The 14252-nt window shown below is 41.4% G+C and overlaps 1 protein-coding gene across 4 annotated transcripts in view; it reads right to left on the minus strand.

The window, feature by feature from the left end:
- Positions 1–262: 262 nt before the first annotated feature.
- PDS5A (PDS5 cohesin associated factor A) overlaps positions 263–14252 on the minus strand; it is a 153350-nt gene continuing 139360 nt past the window's right edge. For 3 of the 4 annotated variants that reach the window (XM_063603530.1, XM_055111285.2, XM_055111286.2), the window contains exons 32-33: positions 13393–13745; positions 263–2887 (exon numbers count right to left, since the gene is read on the minus strand). In XM_063603530.1, coding sequence (XP_063459600.1) covers positions 2884–2887; positions 13393–13745 — 357 coding nt within the window. In that variant the 3' untranslated portion in view covers positions 263–2883. The remainder of the gene's footprint in view (positions 2888–13392; positions 13746–14252) is intronic. The other variant, XM_063603531.1, reaches the window with a different exon arrangement.

Genomic DNA, 14252 nt, shown 5'->3' on the forward strand with positions numbered 1-14252 from the left:
CAACAGGGTAAGATCTCATTTCAAAAAAAAAGCCACCCCCTAAAACAAACCTCGTTTGGAAATTCCGAATGTGCCTCAGAATTTATCATCCACTATGTTCTTCCTTAGCCACTGTAAGCTACCTCAGGAAGTTTGAAGGTGGCTTTTGATTTCTAATTAGGATATTCAGACTCCAGCATCTCAACAGAAAATATGCAGAGACATTTTATCAACTTGTGACATACCAGGGGTACATGAATATTCAGGGCTCCACACTACTATATAATGCTGCATTTCTTGGTTTTATTTGAAACAGTGCATATTTTTAGCATTTTATGGTAGGATTTTACACTTGTCATTTACACAAATTACAAGGTTCTGCTTCAAGTTTTTAAAAAAAATTTAAAAATTCAGCCCATGTGCAGCACAAGAATATGCAAAACTACTTTACATTATACACACTTTTTATCAAAGGAGATACAAAATTCTGGCTTGTTGTTTTAGACAAATACAAGAAGCTTCAAACTAGACACAAAGGGTTAACATTAGTTCTCAAATATAAGTCTGCACTTTTGTGTTGTAGTTCTCTGAGATGTGAATACCAAATTCCTAAGGGATTTTAATGTTTTCCTTTGAAAAGGAAAACTAAAAAAATTCCCGTAAACAAGTCCCTCCCCATCAGCTTGGTCTTTCCACAACCCTACTCTTGCTTCCCTTAGTGCCAGACACTTGCACCATGTTACAAAATTGGGGTGGGCCACTTACATCATACAAGGAGCAAATCCTTTTAACTTCTCTCCTGCAAAAATCTAAACAGGAATATATTGATGCAGATGGTTCTGCTACATTTTGTTTAATATGATGTAACACTTGGTAATCTAGTAAACTGTGATGCCGGGCAATTAATCAAAGGGAGGAAGAGACAAAGGTTCCTATCAATGCACTTTTTGTTGGTGACACACTGGAAACCTTAGGAATCAAGTTGTCTGATGCTAAGAGAACTTTAAACTCTCTCTAAATAGAACACACCTACTGATTGCTTGAGGGACTTCTCTGATACTTATGCATAGATACTCTTTTTCAGCATGTTGGAGGCAATATTTTATACTTTCTAAAGGGTTCTGAAGAGGCAATAAGGAAGAGTGGGGATTTTTCTGCCCCTGTAAAGGTATCGTTTTCTATCATTGGTATCCATTGTTCCCTAAGCATCTTCTGATACCTAAATGTGTGTAAATGCATATTTAAAATAATTACCCATCTTTCAGTCAATACACAGCCAACTCTTGATTATCTATGAGAAACGTAAGTGACATTTACTCTCAAACTTCACTCAAACAGAATCACCCACCTTTGATACACTTGTTTGTTTTACATCCCATGTACACTACAGCCTATCAAGACGAAGTTATAACACAAATTTGTTTCCTCTGACCCATGCTAGAAACGTGTAAGGAAATGGAGTGAGCACATTCTGCTAGGGCTTTGCGGATGACCCTACAGTGGACAGTGGGGGCAGGATAGAACTCTGGACATGAGAAAACACAAATTTCATGTTCCTCCAGAATCAGGTCTTACATGCCTTCGTTATTTTGTTATCACAAAATTAAAAACCTGAGGCATAGTCACTATTTTATATAGATAATGGAGAGTTGACTGTAATCATGTTATGACTTTAGCTCTTTAACATGAAAAAATTCACAAGAAAGCATATGATAAAAAGATTAAAAAGACTGCCATGACATCTAGAAGCATTTATTTTATGCAAAAAACTTAAATATGATTATGTGTACACATAAAGTGCACACATTACCTATGCTGAACAATGCCAAGAAACATAATATATTGATGCAACAGTTTTCTAAAATAAACATAAAAATGAGCCCAGACCATCAGACAAAAGCAAAACACTTATTTCCAAATAGCACAATGCTGAAAATTGATAGCAATCCTAAAACACCTCCAACTTTCCTTAAAAGCTGCCAAAGTCCAACTATTTTTTAAAAATTGATTTTTTTTACATTAATAAAAATCTGGTGACAAACATTATAAAACCAAATGCTGGACAGTCTTTACTCCTTTAAAATTCCAAATATTCCAACATAATCACAGGAGTAAAAACCATTTTAAAGTGATATGCTTTATGAAACAAACAACAATATGTACATTTATTGCAAATTATATTAAACTAAAATGAGGGGAAATCAAAATATGAACTGTTTACTACTTGCAAATCAATAATTTTAATTTTCTCACTCTGATAAAAATCAGAAAGCAACATTTATAAAATTGCCACCACATCACTTTTCATAGCAGGGAACCGAAATCTGTACATCTCATTTTTGCAGAAAAGTAGGCAGGCAGAAAGAATTATACATAAAAGTTTCCAAAAGGAAAAACAAAGAAATATTTAATCTGATCTCTTTTCTGTTAAAAAATTAATTCAGTAGACTTCTATTTTTTCCTGTGTAACATGGGAATTCCTGGCTCTAAAATGGATGAATTTTCAGTGTCAGTGTAAAGACATCTTATTACTTTCTTTAAAATAAAAACTGCAGCGTGGAAATTAATGGTGTATTACGCATTTAAACTCCAGATAGGCAGGAACTGGAACCAAGTGTTAAGCAATTTGCTTAATTATTGACTTTTCGTAAGAAAAGTCTAGGGGAAGGGGGAGAACAGAGTTGCTTTTAGCCTCTCTCTCAAGAGTTTCTGCTGTACATTTCCATCAGAGGACTTGTGGTCATGTGAAAAGGAAGTAATAGTTTCTTTAGTTTTCAAGGCAGAGAGTGTGTGTTCTGAAGTGAGCTTCATTTTCTGTTCAGGGACATTTGTGAATCCAAGTTTTTGCAGAAGCTGGAGCCTGCTTCTGTTTGGCCTTCATTTTCTCCCTTTGCAAATGCATTTTTACCTTAGGGTTAAGAATAGAACGCAAAGTTAGAAAAGATGTGGAGAAGATATAAACCAAACGAAAATGATTTCATTTCCATAGTTGTTATCTAAAATCTTTTTTTTTTTTTTAAACTTAAGCATCAGGATCTCACTCTGTCACTCAGGCTGAAGTACAGTGGCACGATCATGGCTCACTCAGCCCCAACTCCTGGGTTCAAGTGGTCCTCCAGGCTCAGCGTCCAGCCTGAGCCTCCCAAATAGCTAGAACTATAGGCGCACACCACCATGGCTGGCTAATTTTTAAATTATTTGTACAGACGGGATCTCATTATGTTGCCCAGGCTGGTCTTCAACTCCTGAGCTCAAGCAATCTGGGAAGCCTGCGCTTCTCAGATTCACTACTGGGATTACAGGCATGAGTCACTGTGCTTGGCATGTTATCTAAAATCCTTAAAAAGTTTTTGCATTTTTTCACCTGAAACTTGGTTTAAAGAGCCTTTCCCTAAACTATATAAAAACCAAACACCAATAAAGAAGTTTTTGTTTTCAATGACTTAGTGCTGCTATCCAATGCCCTATTTGCTTACAACACTAAAAGCTATTTATCATACTATGGCAAAATGAATTTATAAGCAGCAAAATAACTTCTGACTCATGAGCTGGGTAAACATAAACGTTTTAGCATACTAAAAACATCCCAACCAAACTGGCGTGTTTTTTTTTTTTTTTTTAAACGCATTTCCCTAATAGGGAGGGAAATTCTGATCCCTGGAAGCACAGGAGAGTGGGACATGGCCTCTTTCTCACCTCCTCTCACCTACTCCTCTTTGGGAGAAGGAGGAACTCATGTAATAGATGAGATTAGGGAAAAGGAATGAGCATGTTGGGTTTGACTTCATCAATATTTGTTCTTTTGCCCTGAGAAGTGCATTCTGGTTTGTCTGTGGCTGTTCAATTCAGTGGCAAGGCATTAGCAGCCTAACTTGCCTAATTCATTCCACATTTTAATTTATTTGTTTGTTTATTTATTTATTTATTTATTTGAGATGGAGTCTCGCTCTGTTGCCAGGCTGGAGTGCAGTGGTGTGATCTGGGCTCACTGCAAGCTCCACCTCCCGGGTTCAAGCAATACTCCTGTCTCAGCCTCCTGAGTAGCTGGGACTACAGGTGCGTGCCACCATGCCCAGCTCATTTTTTGTATTTTTAGTAGAGACGGTGTTTCACCATGTTGGTCAGGATGGTCTTGAACTCTAGACCTCGTGATCTGCCTGCCTCGGCCTCCCAAAGTGCTGGGATTACAGGCATGAACCACCACGCCCGGCCCATTCTACATTTTTAATCAGCCTGATCAGTAGTAAGACTGTCTCCTTTTCAACAATTTTACACCTAAAAGAGAAAGAAAGATATATTCCCAAACTCCTTTACTACATACATATTTTATAAAGGTAACAATGCTAAAAGAGCTAAGTGATTATTACAATTCATACAGAGACTATTAATTTGTTATTACTATTTGAAGCAATTTTAACAATATGCTATTAAAGAATTTTTTTTTTTTTTTTTTGAGGCAGAGTCTTGCTCTGTTGCCCAGGCTGGAGTGCTTGGCATGATCTCGGCTCACCACAACCTCTACCTCCCAGGTTCAAGCGATTCTCCTGCCTCGGCCTCTTGAGTAGCTGGGACTATAGGTTGCGCCCCCACGCGCAGCTAATTTTTGTATTTTTAGTAGAGATGGGGTTTCACTATGTTGGCCAGGCTGGTCTTGAACTCCTGACCTAGTGATCAGCCTGCTTTGGCCTCCCAAAGTGCTGAGATTACAGGCATGAACCACTAGACCCGGCCAAAGAATTATTTACAAGCTGCCTGCTACACCTTCAGGAAGCTTCCCTTTCCTAGCCCTGAGTCCTCTGTATTTCTTGGGCTGCTCTCACAGACTTCTGAAAGACCCAGGTCACTGGAAGAGCTCCTGGACTTGATTCTATGTACCAAGATGAACTGCCATCACTGCAAGCACTTGGCTTCTGAAAAATTTCATGTTATTTTGAGAAAAATTCACTTGTTACTAAAAAAAATTCATATTGAACTAATATATAGCTGTTTAACACATGAGGATACACACTTGAGGATATATACTTAGGGGTTAATTTTGAGATACGAACCCACATGATGGGAGGAAACCTTCTCATTATACAAATGAGCACAAAAACTCAGTCAATTCTTTGCTTTAAGAAAAACAAATTCTAAGATCCTTGAACACTCCCACACTAAGCATGCTAAACAAAACATGTTAATCCAACGACTAGAAACCCACAGTCTGTTATCCTACAGATATTCTCTTTAAATTCAAATTCCCCAGAAGTCACAAATTTGGGGTTATTTTTCCATTGATGTTTATTGACAAGCTCATCTTCAAGGAAGAATTTGGCCTTAAGTGTAAGCAAAACATACTCAAGAATCAGCAAATCTATTCAGAACATATTTTCAATTCACAACACTGGGAACTGTTTGCCCTTTGAATGATAGCCTTAACACAAAGAGCAAAAACAAGTGAACTAAACTACTGAAATGATCATTCCTTCATCCGAAACTCAGAGACCCAACGCTAATGTCCAGCTAATACTGTTGACTGTTTCCTGACCACACTGCAAATGGCTGATTTTTACTGGTTTTATTGGGTGAAATCAAGGAATTTTTGCAAAAGGAATAACAAGTCTAAATGCAGCCCAAAACATAAACAGGAATACTTACTGAAACCCACATACATGCAAATAGCTGAGGGAATACATTTACCACAAAAATCCGATCTAAAAATTCTAACGTTAACTTTACAAGTTAAAACCTTTAGCATCAACTCCCAGCTAAAACTGAAGCCAGTAGAATTTTGCATATCCTCTCTCTGTTTTGGTGGAATAAAGTATCCTTGAACCAGTAAATAAACCCTATAGGTAGGAATCAAGCTAAAAATAATCATTACTGACCTAATGTTTTGAGTAAAAACCTAGTAAGAGGAATTCTGCAAGGGTTAGCACTTGCCACATATTAGAAGTTATGGCTATGGTATTAAAATGGCTCTAGAAGCTTCACACATCAGAAATCTACCTAAAAGAGCTGAAGATGAAATGAAGTTAACAAACCTAAAGTGTAAACTGTAGTTGGCATATACTAGGGCCTCAAAAATGGTTTTCACTAATTAATGATAATAAAATATGATAGTAAATACCAAGTAATACAACTGCACAAGCTTTCTGGAGGTGGTGCAAGTGTAAAGTACCACTCTGGGGTGGGATTCTGTACTCAGATCGACAAAAGAGCACCTATAGATGACTGGGGTGAGGTTAAGAGGTAAGCTCTTTTGAGATATTACTGCAGAGTTGTGAACAGAGCCGGAAATGATCATCTAGGAAGTGAAAAATAAAGCAAGTGAAAGGTGTGGAGAATCATGCAAGGAAAAATAAAAGACTGATAAATTGGGCACCTGGAGTTAGAATGCAGGGCCACAGAGAAGCACAAGGGTGCCAGGCCTTCTTTATCAAATAAAACCCAGGGCTGAACTTAGTGCAGCAATCCCGATCAGACTCCACAATGCAAGGCCCCTAAGGAGAGCTGATTCTATCACCCTGTAGCTCAGCAGTGTGTTTGATTGCTCTCAGGTTTGACACCTCTATGTCTTCTCTTACCAGTTAGTTGGTTGAAACTGTAATGATATAAAACCTTAACAGGATGATCCTCACCAGGTCTCAGGAAAATGCAGGTGGAATGTCAAATCACTCACAGGGAATACTAGCAGTTAATGAGAGCTATGTTTAGAATCTTGTAGCAAGGTGGAAGCTGCAGTTCCACATGAAATAAAAATAGTTGGCACTTTCAGGATTTTGACCATTCAACTGAAGGGCAGTCAAAACATCAGCTGAGGCCGGGCATGGTGGCTCACACCTGTAATCCCAGCACTTTGGGAGGCCGAGGTGGGTGGATCACGAGGTCAGGAGATCAGGACCAGCCTGACCAATATGGTGAAACCTCATCTCTACAAAAACACAAAAATTAGCTGGTGTGGTGGCACACACCTGTAGTTCTAGCTACTCGGGAGGCTGAAGCAGAAAAATTGCTTTAATCCAGGAGGTGGAGGTCGCAGTGAGCCAAGACTGTGCCACTACACTCCAGCCTGGGTGACAGAGTGAGACTTCATCTCCAAAAAAAAAAAAAAAAAATTTCCGGCCAGGCGCGGTGGCTCACGCCTATAATCCTGGCACTTTGGGAGGCCAAGGCGGGTGGATCACAAGGTCAGGAGATCAAGACCATCCTGGCTAACACGGTGAAACCCTGTCTCCACTAAAAATACAAAAAATTAGCCGGGCGTGGTGGTGGGTGCCTGTGGTCCCAGCTACTCAGAAGGCTGAGGCAGGAGAATGGCGTGAGCCCAGGAGGTGGAGCTTGCAAAGAGCTGAGATCGAGCCACTGTACTCCAGCCTGGGCGACAGACTGAGACTCCAACTCAAAAAAAAAAAAAAAGAAATTTCCAAGCTACCGCCATGAGCAGTATCATGAGGCAGACAGACAATAAGTGATATGCTGGGATCTTAAGCCATGCCCTGTGTAGCACTAGCCAAGTGACCTGAGCAAGGTCCGTTCAGGTCTTCATTTCTTTATGCTCATATAGTGTGGTACTTGCTTAATAATGGATGTTGGCAGGTCATATATCTGCTCATAAAACACTTCCTACTGTCACTACTAATACAGATGCCAGGCACCTATCACTCAGGCTGGAGTACAGTGGCACCATCATGGCCCACTGGAGCTATGAACACTGAGGCTCAAGCAATCCTCCTGCCACAGCATCCCAAGTAGCTGGGACCACAGGTGAATACCACCATGTTGGGCTAATTTCTTTTTAAATTTTTTGTAGAGACAGGGTCTTGCTATAGTACCAAATAACATTTGAACTAATTTTTGTTAATTTTCATTTTTTTGAGACAGAGTATCACTCTGTTGCCCAGGATGGAGTGCACTGGCGTGATCTTGGCTCACTGCAACCTCCACCTCCCAGGTTTAAGCAATTCTCCTGCCTCAGCCTCCTGAGTAGCTGAGATTACAGGTGTGTGCCACCACGCCCAGCTAATTTTGTATTTTTAGTAGAGATAGGGTTTCACCATGTTGGCCAGGCTGGTCTCAAACTCCTGACCTCAAGTGATCTGCCCACCTAGGCTTCCCAAAGTGCTGGGATTAAAGGCGTGAGCCACCATGCCCAGCCCATTTGAACTAATTTTCACCCCAGTCTTGTTCTTGGCATTGGGTGTTAGATTCAATTAAAGTATGCCACTTTCAAAAACATCTGATCTATCTCTCGGTTTTCCTCTCTAATCCTAAAATGCAAGGATTTTGTTTGCATGTACTACCAAAAGAGGTGAAAAAGATGAGTAGAATTGGTCTAATTTAACCCGTGATTATTTCAAATAAACTAGTGCTTTTACTTACAGTTCTGCCGGGCGCAACGGCTCACGCCTATAATCCCATTTATGTAAGGGATCAAAAGCTATATAGCCCTTTATACCTGGGTTTCCTCCACTTTTGGGAGGAAATGATAGTACTGGGGAGAATGCAGTACTTAGCCACATAGAGTTGTTTTTGTTTTTTGAGATGGAGTCTTGTTCTGTCATCCAGGCTGGAGTGCATGGTGTGATCTTGGTTCACTGCAACCTCCGCCTCCCAAGTTCAATTGCCTCCTGGCAATTCTGCCTCAGCCTACTGAGTAGCTGGGACTAGAGGCGCGTGCACCACCATGCCCGGCTAAATTTTGTATTTTTATTATAGATGGCGTTTCACCATATTGGCCAGGCTGGTCTTGAACTCCTGACCTCGTGATCTGCCCACCTTGGCATCCTAAAGTGCTGGGATTACAGGCGTGAGCCACCGTGCCCGGCCATAGAGTTGTTTTAAGGATTCAATGGGTTAACAAATAAAGAGCTTATTATTGAGCTTGACTTATAATAAGCACTATATTACCATTAGCTGTTTTTTAATGCAGCAAAATTTAAAATTATGATAAAATATATATCAAATACAATTTATCATTTTAACCATTTTTAAGTATAAAGTTTAATGGCATTAAGAATATAAAGGGATGGGTGCGATGGCTCACGCCTGCAATCCCAGCACTTTGGGAGGCCAAGGTGGGCGGATCACCTGAGGTCGGGAGTTCAAGACCAGCCTGACCAACGTGGAGAAACCCTGTCTCTACTAAAAATACAAAATTAGCCAGGCTTGGTGGCGCATGCCTGTAATCCCAGCTACTAGGGAGGCTGAGGCAGGAGAATTGCTTGAACTGGAAGGCGGAGGTTGAGGTGAGCCGAGATCACACCATTGCACTCCAGCCTAGGCAACAAGAGCAAAACTCCGTCTCAAAAAAAAAAAAAAAAAAGAATATTAGGGGTCTGGCTGCCCAACACGGTGAAACCCGTCTCTACTACAAATACAAAAATTAGCCAGGTGTGGTGGCGCACATCTGCAGTCCCAGCTACTCCGGAGGATGAGGCACAAGAATCCCTTGAATGAACCCGGGAGGCAGAGGGTGCAGTGAGCCGAGATCTCACCATTGTACTCCAGCCTGGGTGACAGAGCAAGACTCCATTTCAAAAACAAAACAAAACAAAAACCCAAAAACAAGAATATAAGGGGTCTTCAAAAAGTTTGTGGAAAATGAATGTTATGAAATAATTATGCATGGATTTCAATTTTTTTTTTTTTTTGAGTTGGAGTCTCACTCTGTCGCCCAGGCTGGAGTGCAGTGGTGTGATCTCTGCTCACTGCAAGCTCCGCCCCCTGGGTTCATGCCATTCTCCTGCCTCAGCCTCCCGAGTAGCTGGGAGTACAGGTGCCTGCCACCACGCCTGGCTAATTTTTTGTATATTTAGTAGAGACGGGATTTCACCGTGTTAGCCAGGATGGTCTCGATCTCCTGACCTCGTGATCCACCCGCCTCCCAAAGTGCTGAGATTACAGGCATGAGCCACCGTGCCCGGCTCAAAATTTTTTTTTTGCACCAAAATAAACTCATACTAACTTGTTATGTCTGATCAGGATCTAGTTTGAGGCACTGAAAATATTTGAAAAGTTTGAGGGCTGGGGCAGGAAGATTGCTTGGGGGCAGGAAGACTGCTTGATTCCAGGAGTTTGAGACCAGCCTGGGCAATACAGCAAGACCCAAAAAATTTAAAAAGAAATTAGCCAGCCATGGTGGTGCACACCTATGGTCCCAGCTACTTGGGAAGCTGAGGCAAGAGGATTGCTTGAGCCTCAGTGCTCTCATAGAACAAAGTGAGCCATGATGGTGCCACTGCACTCCAGCCTGAGTGACAGAGTGAGACTGGTCTCTCAAAAAAGTTTGAAGAGGCTGGGCGTGGTGGCTCACGCCTGTAATCCCAGCACTTTGGGAGGCCAAGGTGGGTGGATCACCTGAGGTCAGGAGTTCAAGACCAGTCTGGCCAACATAGTGAAACCCCATCTCTACTAAAAAAAAGAAAAAAATAATAAATAAATAAATAAATAAATAAAATTAGCTGGGTGTGGTGGCGGGCGCCTGTAATCCCAGATACTAGGGAGGCTGAGGCAGGAGAATCGCTTGAACCTAGGAGGCAGAGGTTGCAGTGAGCTGAGATCGTGTCGTTGCACTCCAGCCTGGGCCACAAGAGTGAAACTCCATCTCAAAAAAAAAAAAAAAGAAAAGAAAAAAGAAAAAAGTTTGAAGAGAGTCCCTATCAGAGCAATAGGATTCTGCTAAAATTGAAGCAAGAAAAGCATCAAATGTCTGGTGAAGCTTGGGTGGAAGAATGGCGAAATCACTGATGCTTTAGGAAAAGTTTATGAGACAATGCCCCAAAGAAATCAGTAGCTTAAAATTGGTATTTTGTGTGTGTGTGACAGGGTCTCCTCGGTCACCCAGGCTAGGGTGCAGTGAGGAGTGGCATGATCATGACTCACTGTAGCCTCGACCTCCCAGGCTCAGGTGATCCCCTCACCTCAGCCTCTGAAGTAGCCAAGACTATGGGCACATACCAGACACCTGGCTAATTTTTCTATTTTTTTTGTAGATATGGGGTTTTGCCATATCGCCCAGGCTGGTCTTAAACTCCTAGGCTCCAGTCATCTGCCAGCCTCAGCCTCCCAAAGTGGTAGGATTATAGGCATGAACCATGATGCCCAGCTGGATAAACTGTTTCAGGAAGGGTTGAGATGATGTTGAACATCATGCCCTCCACATCAATTTACGGGGAAAAAAATTCATCTTGTTTCTGCCGATTCAAGAGGACTGACAAGAGCAGAAACAATAGCCAACACTGTGGTCATTTCAACTGGTTCAGCTTACAAAATTCTGACTGAAAAATTAAAGTTGAGCAAGCTTTCCACTCAATGGCTGTTAAAACCCTTTGCACCCAGATCAGCTGTAGACAAGAGCAGAGCTTTGGATAGAAAGTCTAGACAAGTAGGATCAAGATCCTGAAGCACTTATTCGAAGAACTGCAATAGGAACTGAAACATGGCTTTACCAGTACAATCCCGAAGACAAAGCACAATCAAAGCAATTTAGCTGGGCACAGTGGCGCGTGCCTGTAGTCCCAGCTACCAGGGAGGTTGAGGCTGCAGTGAGGCAAGACCGCGTCATTGCACTCTAGCCTGGGCAAGAGAGCCAGATATTGTCTCAAAAAAAAAAAAAAAAAGAGTACTAAGAGGTCAAAGTGGCCAAGTGGTCCAGTGAAAGGAAAAGCAGACTGGTCAAGAGTAAAGGTCATGGCAACAGTTTTTTGGGATGCTCAAGGCATTTTGCTTGTTGAGTTTCTGGAAAGCCAACAAATAATAATATCTGCTTATTATGAGTGTTTGGACAAAGTCAAAGCTTTAGCAGAAAAATGCCTGGGAAAGCTTCACCAGAGAGTCCTCCTCCACCATGACAATGTTCTTCTCGCTCATTCCTCTCATCAGACAAGGGCAATTCTGCAAGAGTTCCCATGGGAAATCATTAGGCATCCAGCTTATAGTACTGATTTGGCTTCTTCTGACTTCTTTTTGCTTCTTAATCTTAAAAAAATTTTTAAAGAGTGCCAATTTTTCTTTGGTCACTAATGAAAAAAAGACTGTTTGAAATGGTTAAACTCACAGGACCCTCAGTTCTTTGGGGATGGACTAAATGGCTTCTATCATTGCTTACAAAAAGTGTCTTGAAGTTGATGGAGCTTATGTTGAGAAAGTTTCTATTTTTATCTCTTAACTCCAGTTTTCCATGACCTTTCTGAAGTGGCCAATTATTTATATTGTGTACAACCATTACCACCATCCATCTCTAGAACTTTTTCACGTTCCCCGACTGAAACTCCATCCCCATTAAACACTAAAGCCTATTCCCGCTAACCTCAGCCCCAGGCTCAAGCAATCCTCCCACCTCAGCTCCCTGAGTACAGGCACACAACATCATGCCCGACTAATTCTGTATTTTATTTATATTTTTATTTTTGAGATGGAGTCTCACTCTGTCGTCCAGACTGGAGTGCAGTGTCGCAATCTTGGCTCACTGCAACCTCTGCCTCCTGGGTTCAAGTCATTCTCCTGCCTCAGCCTCCTGAGTAGCTGGGATTACAGGCATGCACCACCACACCTGGCTAACTTTTTGCATTTCCTTTTTTTTTTTTTTTAGTAGAGATGGGGTTTCACCATGTTGGTCAGGCTGGTCTTGAACTCCTGACCTCAGGTGATCCACCCACCTAGGCCTCCCAAAGTGTTGGGATTACAGGCATGAGCCACTGAGCACGGCCTGACATTGAGTTTTATAAAAATACTGAAGCAGGATAGTGGGGGTATCCTGAGCTGATCAAATCTGGGACTCTTCCCTAGAAGAAACTCAAATGCCTACAGTCTAATTCAGGGGTAAATGAGTTAGGTATGTAAGGAAAAAAGGAGGATGAGTTAAGTTCTAAGGCCAAGGTGAAAGGAGCCACCTTCTAGATTTCCAACAGGAAAAGTCTGAAATCTCAGCACAAGAATGATCAAAGATGAACAGTTTGGTAAGTTGTTTTTCTGGGCAGGGTGGGGAAGATGTAAGTTGTTGACCTGTGTTAGAATTAACTATAACACGAAGAATTAAAGAGTGGGACCTATTACCTATTGACATTTTGTGACTGTTTTCTCCATTTCTGGGACCTTGTATCCAAAAGGCAGCCCTTATTTTATGTAAACCTCTGCAACCACTTGAAAGGCACTAAGCAAAAGAAATATTTGTCTTGTTAATAAAAATAGAAATATCAAAATACCATATCCTAAATAAAAATTACACAAAGAAAAAAGATTTTTCTTCAAATTTGTGCCTTAAAACTGGAAGTTATGAGATAATAACAGATGCTATTATAAACGGACCCAGGAAAACCAGATGCAGGTTTCTCTCTCAAATGCTTAGGTGTTTGGGGTGACTGGCACTAAGAATATACTACGAATAAAACAAAATGTCTAAATTCCCACTTGAGGAAGAATGGCGTACATTACCTTTGTAAGTCAATTTGTCTTTCTGCTGGTGCTGCCTTTTTGGCTAAATCTTGCAGTTTGGGTGCTTTGGCATTACCTGCTTCCAAACCCCCAGGGCTCTCCTGACCCACTGCAGCTCTCTTCCTTCCCTTGTTAATAGGTTTATTTAGATCATCATTTTTGGTAGCATTGCCCTGAGATTCAGACTTGGGTCGACGTCCTCTCCTGGGTTTGGAAGGGGCGGGAGGTCCCGATTCATCTACTTTCTCATCTGTTTTTTGTTGGATATTCTCTGCACCAGCTGCTGTTACTGTTCTTTTCTTTCCTCGGTCACTGCTGATGTTGCCCTGGGTAGCCTGATCAGAATTAATTTCCTAAAAAAGCACAAAACAATTCTATAAACACAAATTCCTTAAATATTAATGATCTCTATTAGAAAAGAGTGTTTTGAAAGTATTTTAAAGGAGTCTGGATTTGAGGGCTTCCAGTTAACTGCTTACATCACATTAGGAAAGTAAGCTCCTTGAGGAGAGTGACTGTGCCTGGTACCTACCATGGTGTATAGCATATATAATGTGCTCAATAAATGCTCATTAAAAAGCAAAGGCTGGGAACAGTGGCTCACGCCTGTAATCGCAGCACTTCAGGAGGCTAAAGCGGGAGGATCGCTTGAGCCCAGGAGTTCCAAACAATCCCCGGCAACACAGTGAGATCCCATATCTACAAATAATTCAAAAAATTAGCCGGGCATGGTGGCTTGTGCCTGTAGTCCCAGCTACTTGGGAGGCTGAGGTGGGAGGATTGCTTAAGCCTGGGAGGTTGAGGCTACAGTAAGCAGAGATTATGCCACTGGACTCCAGCCTGGGTGACAGAGGGAGATC

This window comes from Pan paniscus, chromosome 3 (assembly GCF_029289425.2).
Source record: "Pan paniscus chromosome 3, NHGRI_mPanPan1-v2.0_pri, whole genome shotgun sequence".
Taxonomy (NCBI): Eukaryota; Metazoa; Chordata; class Mammalia; order Primates; family Hominidae; genus Pan; species Pan paniscus.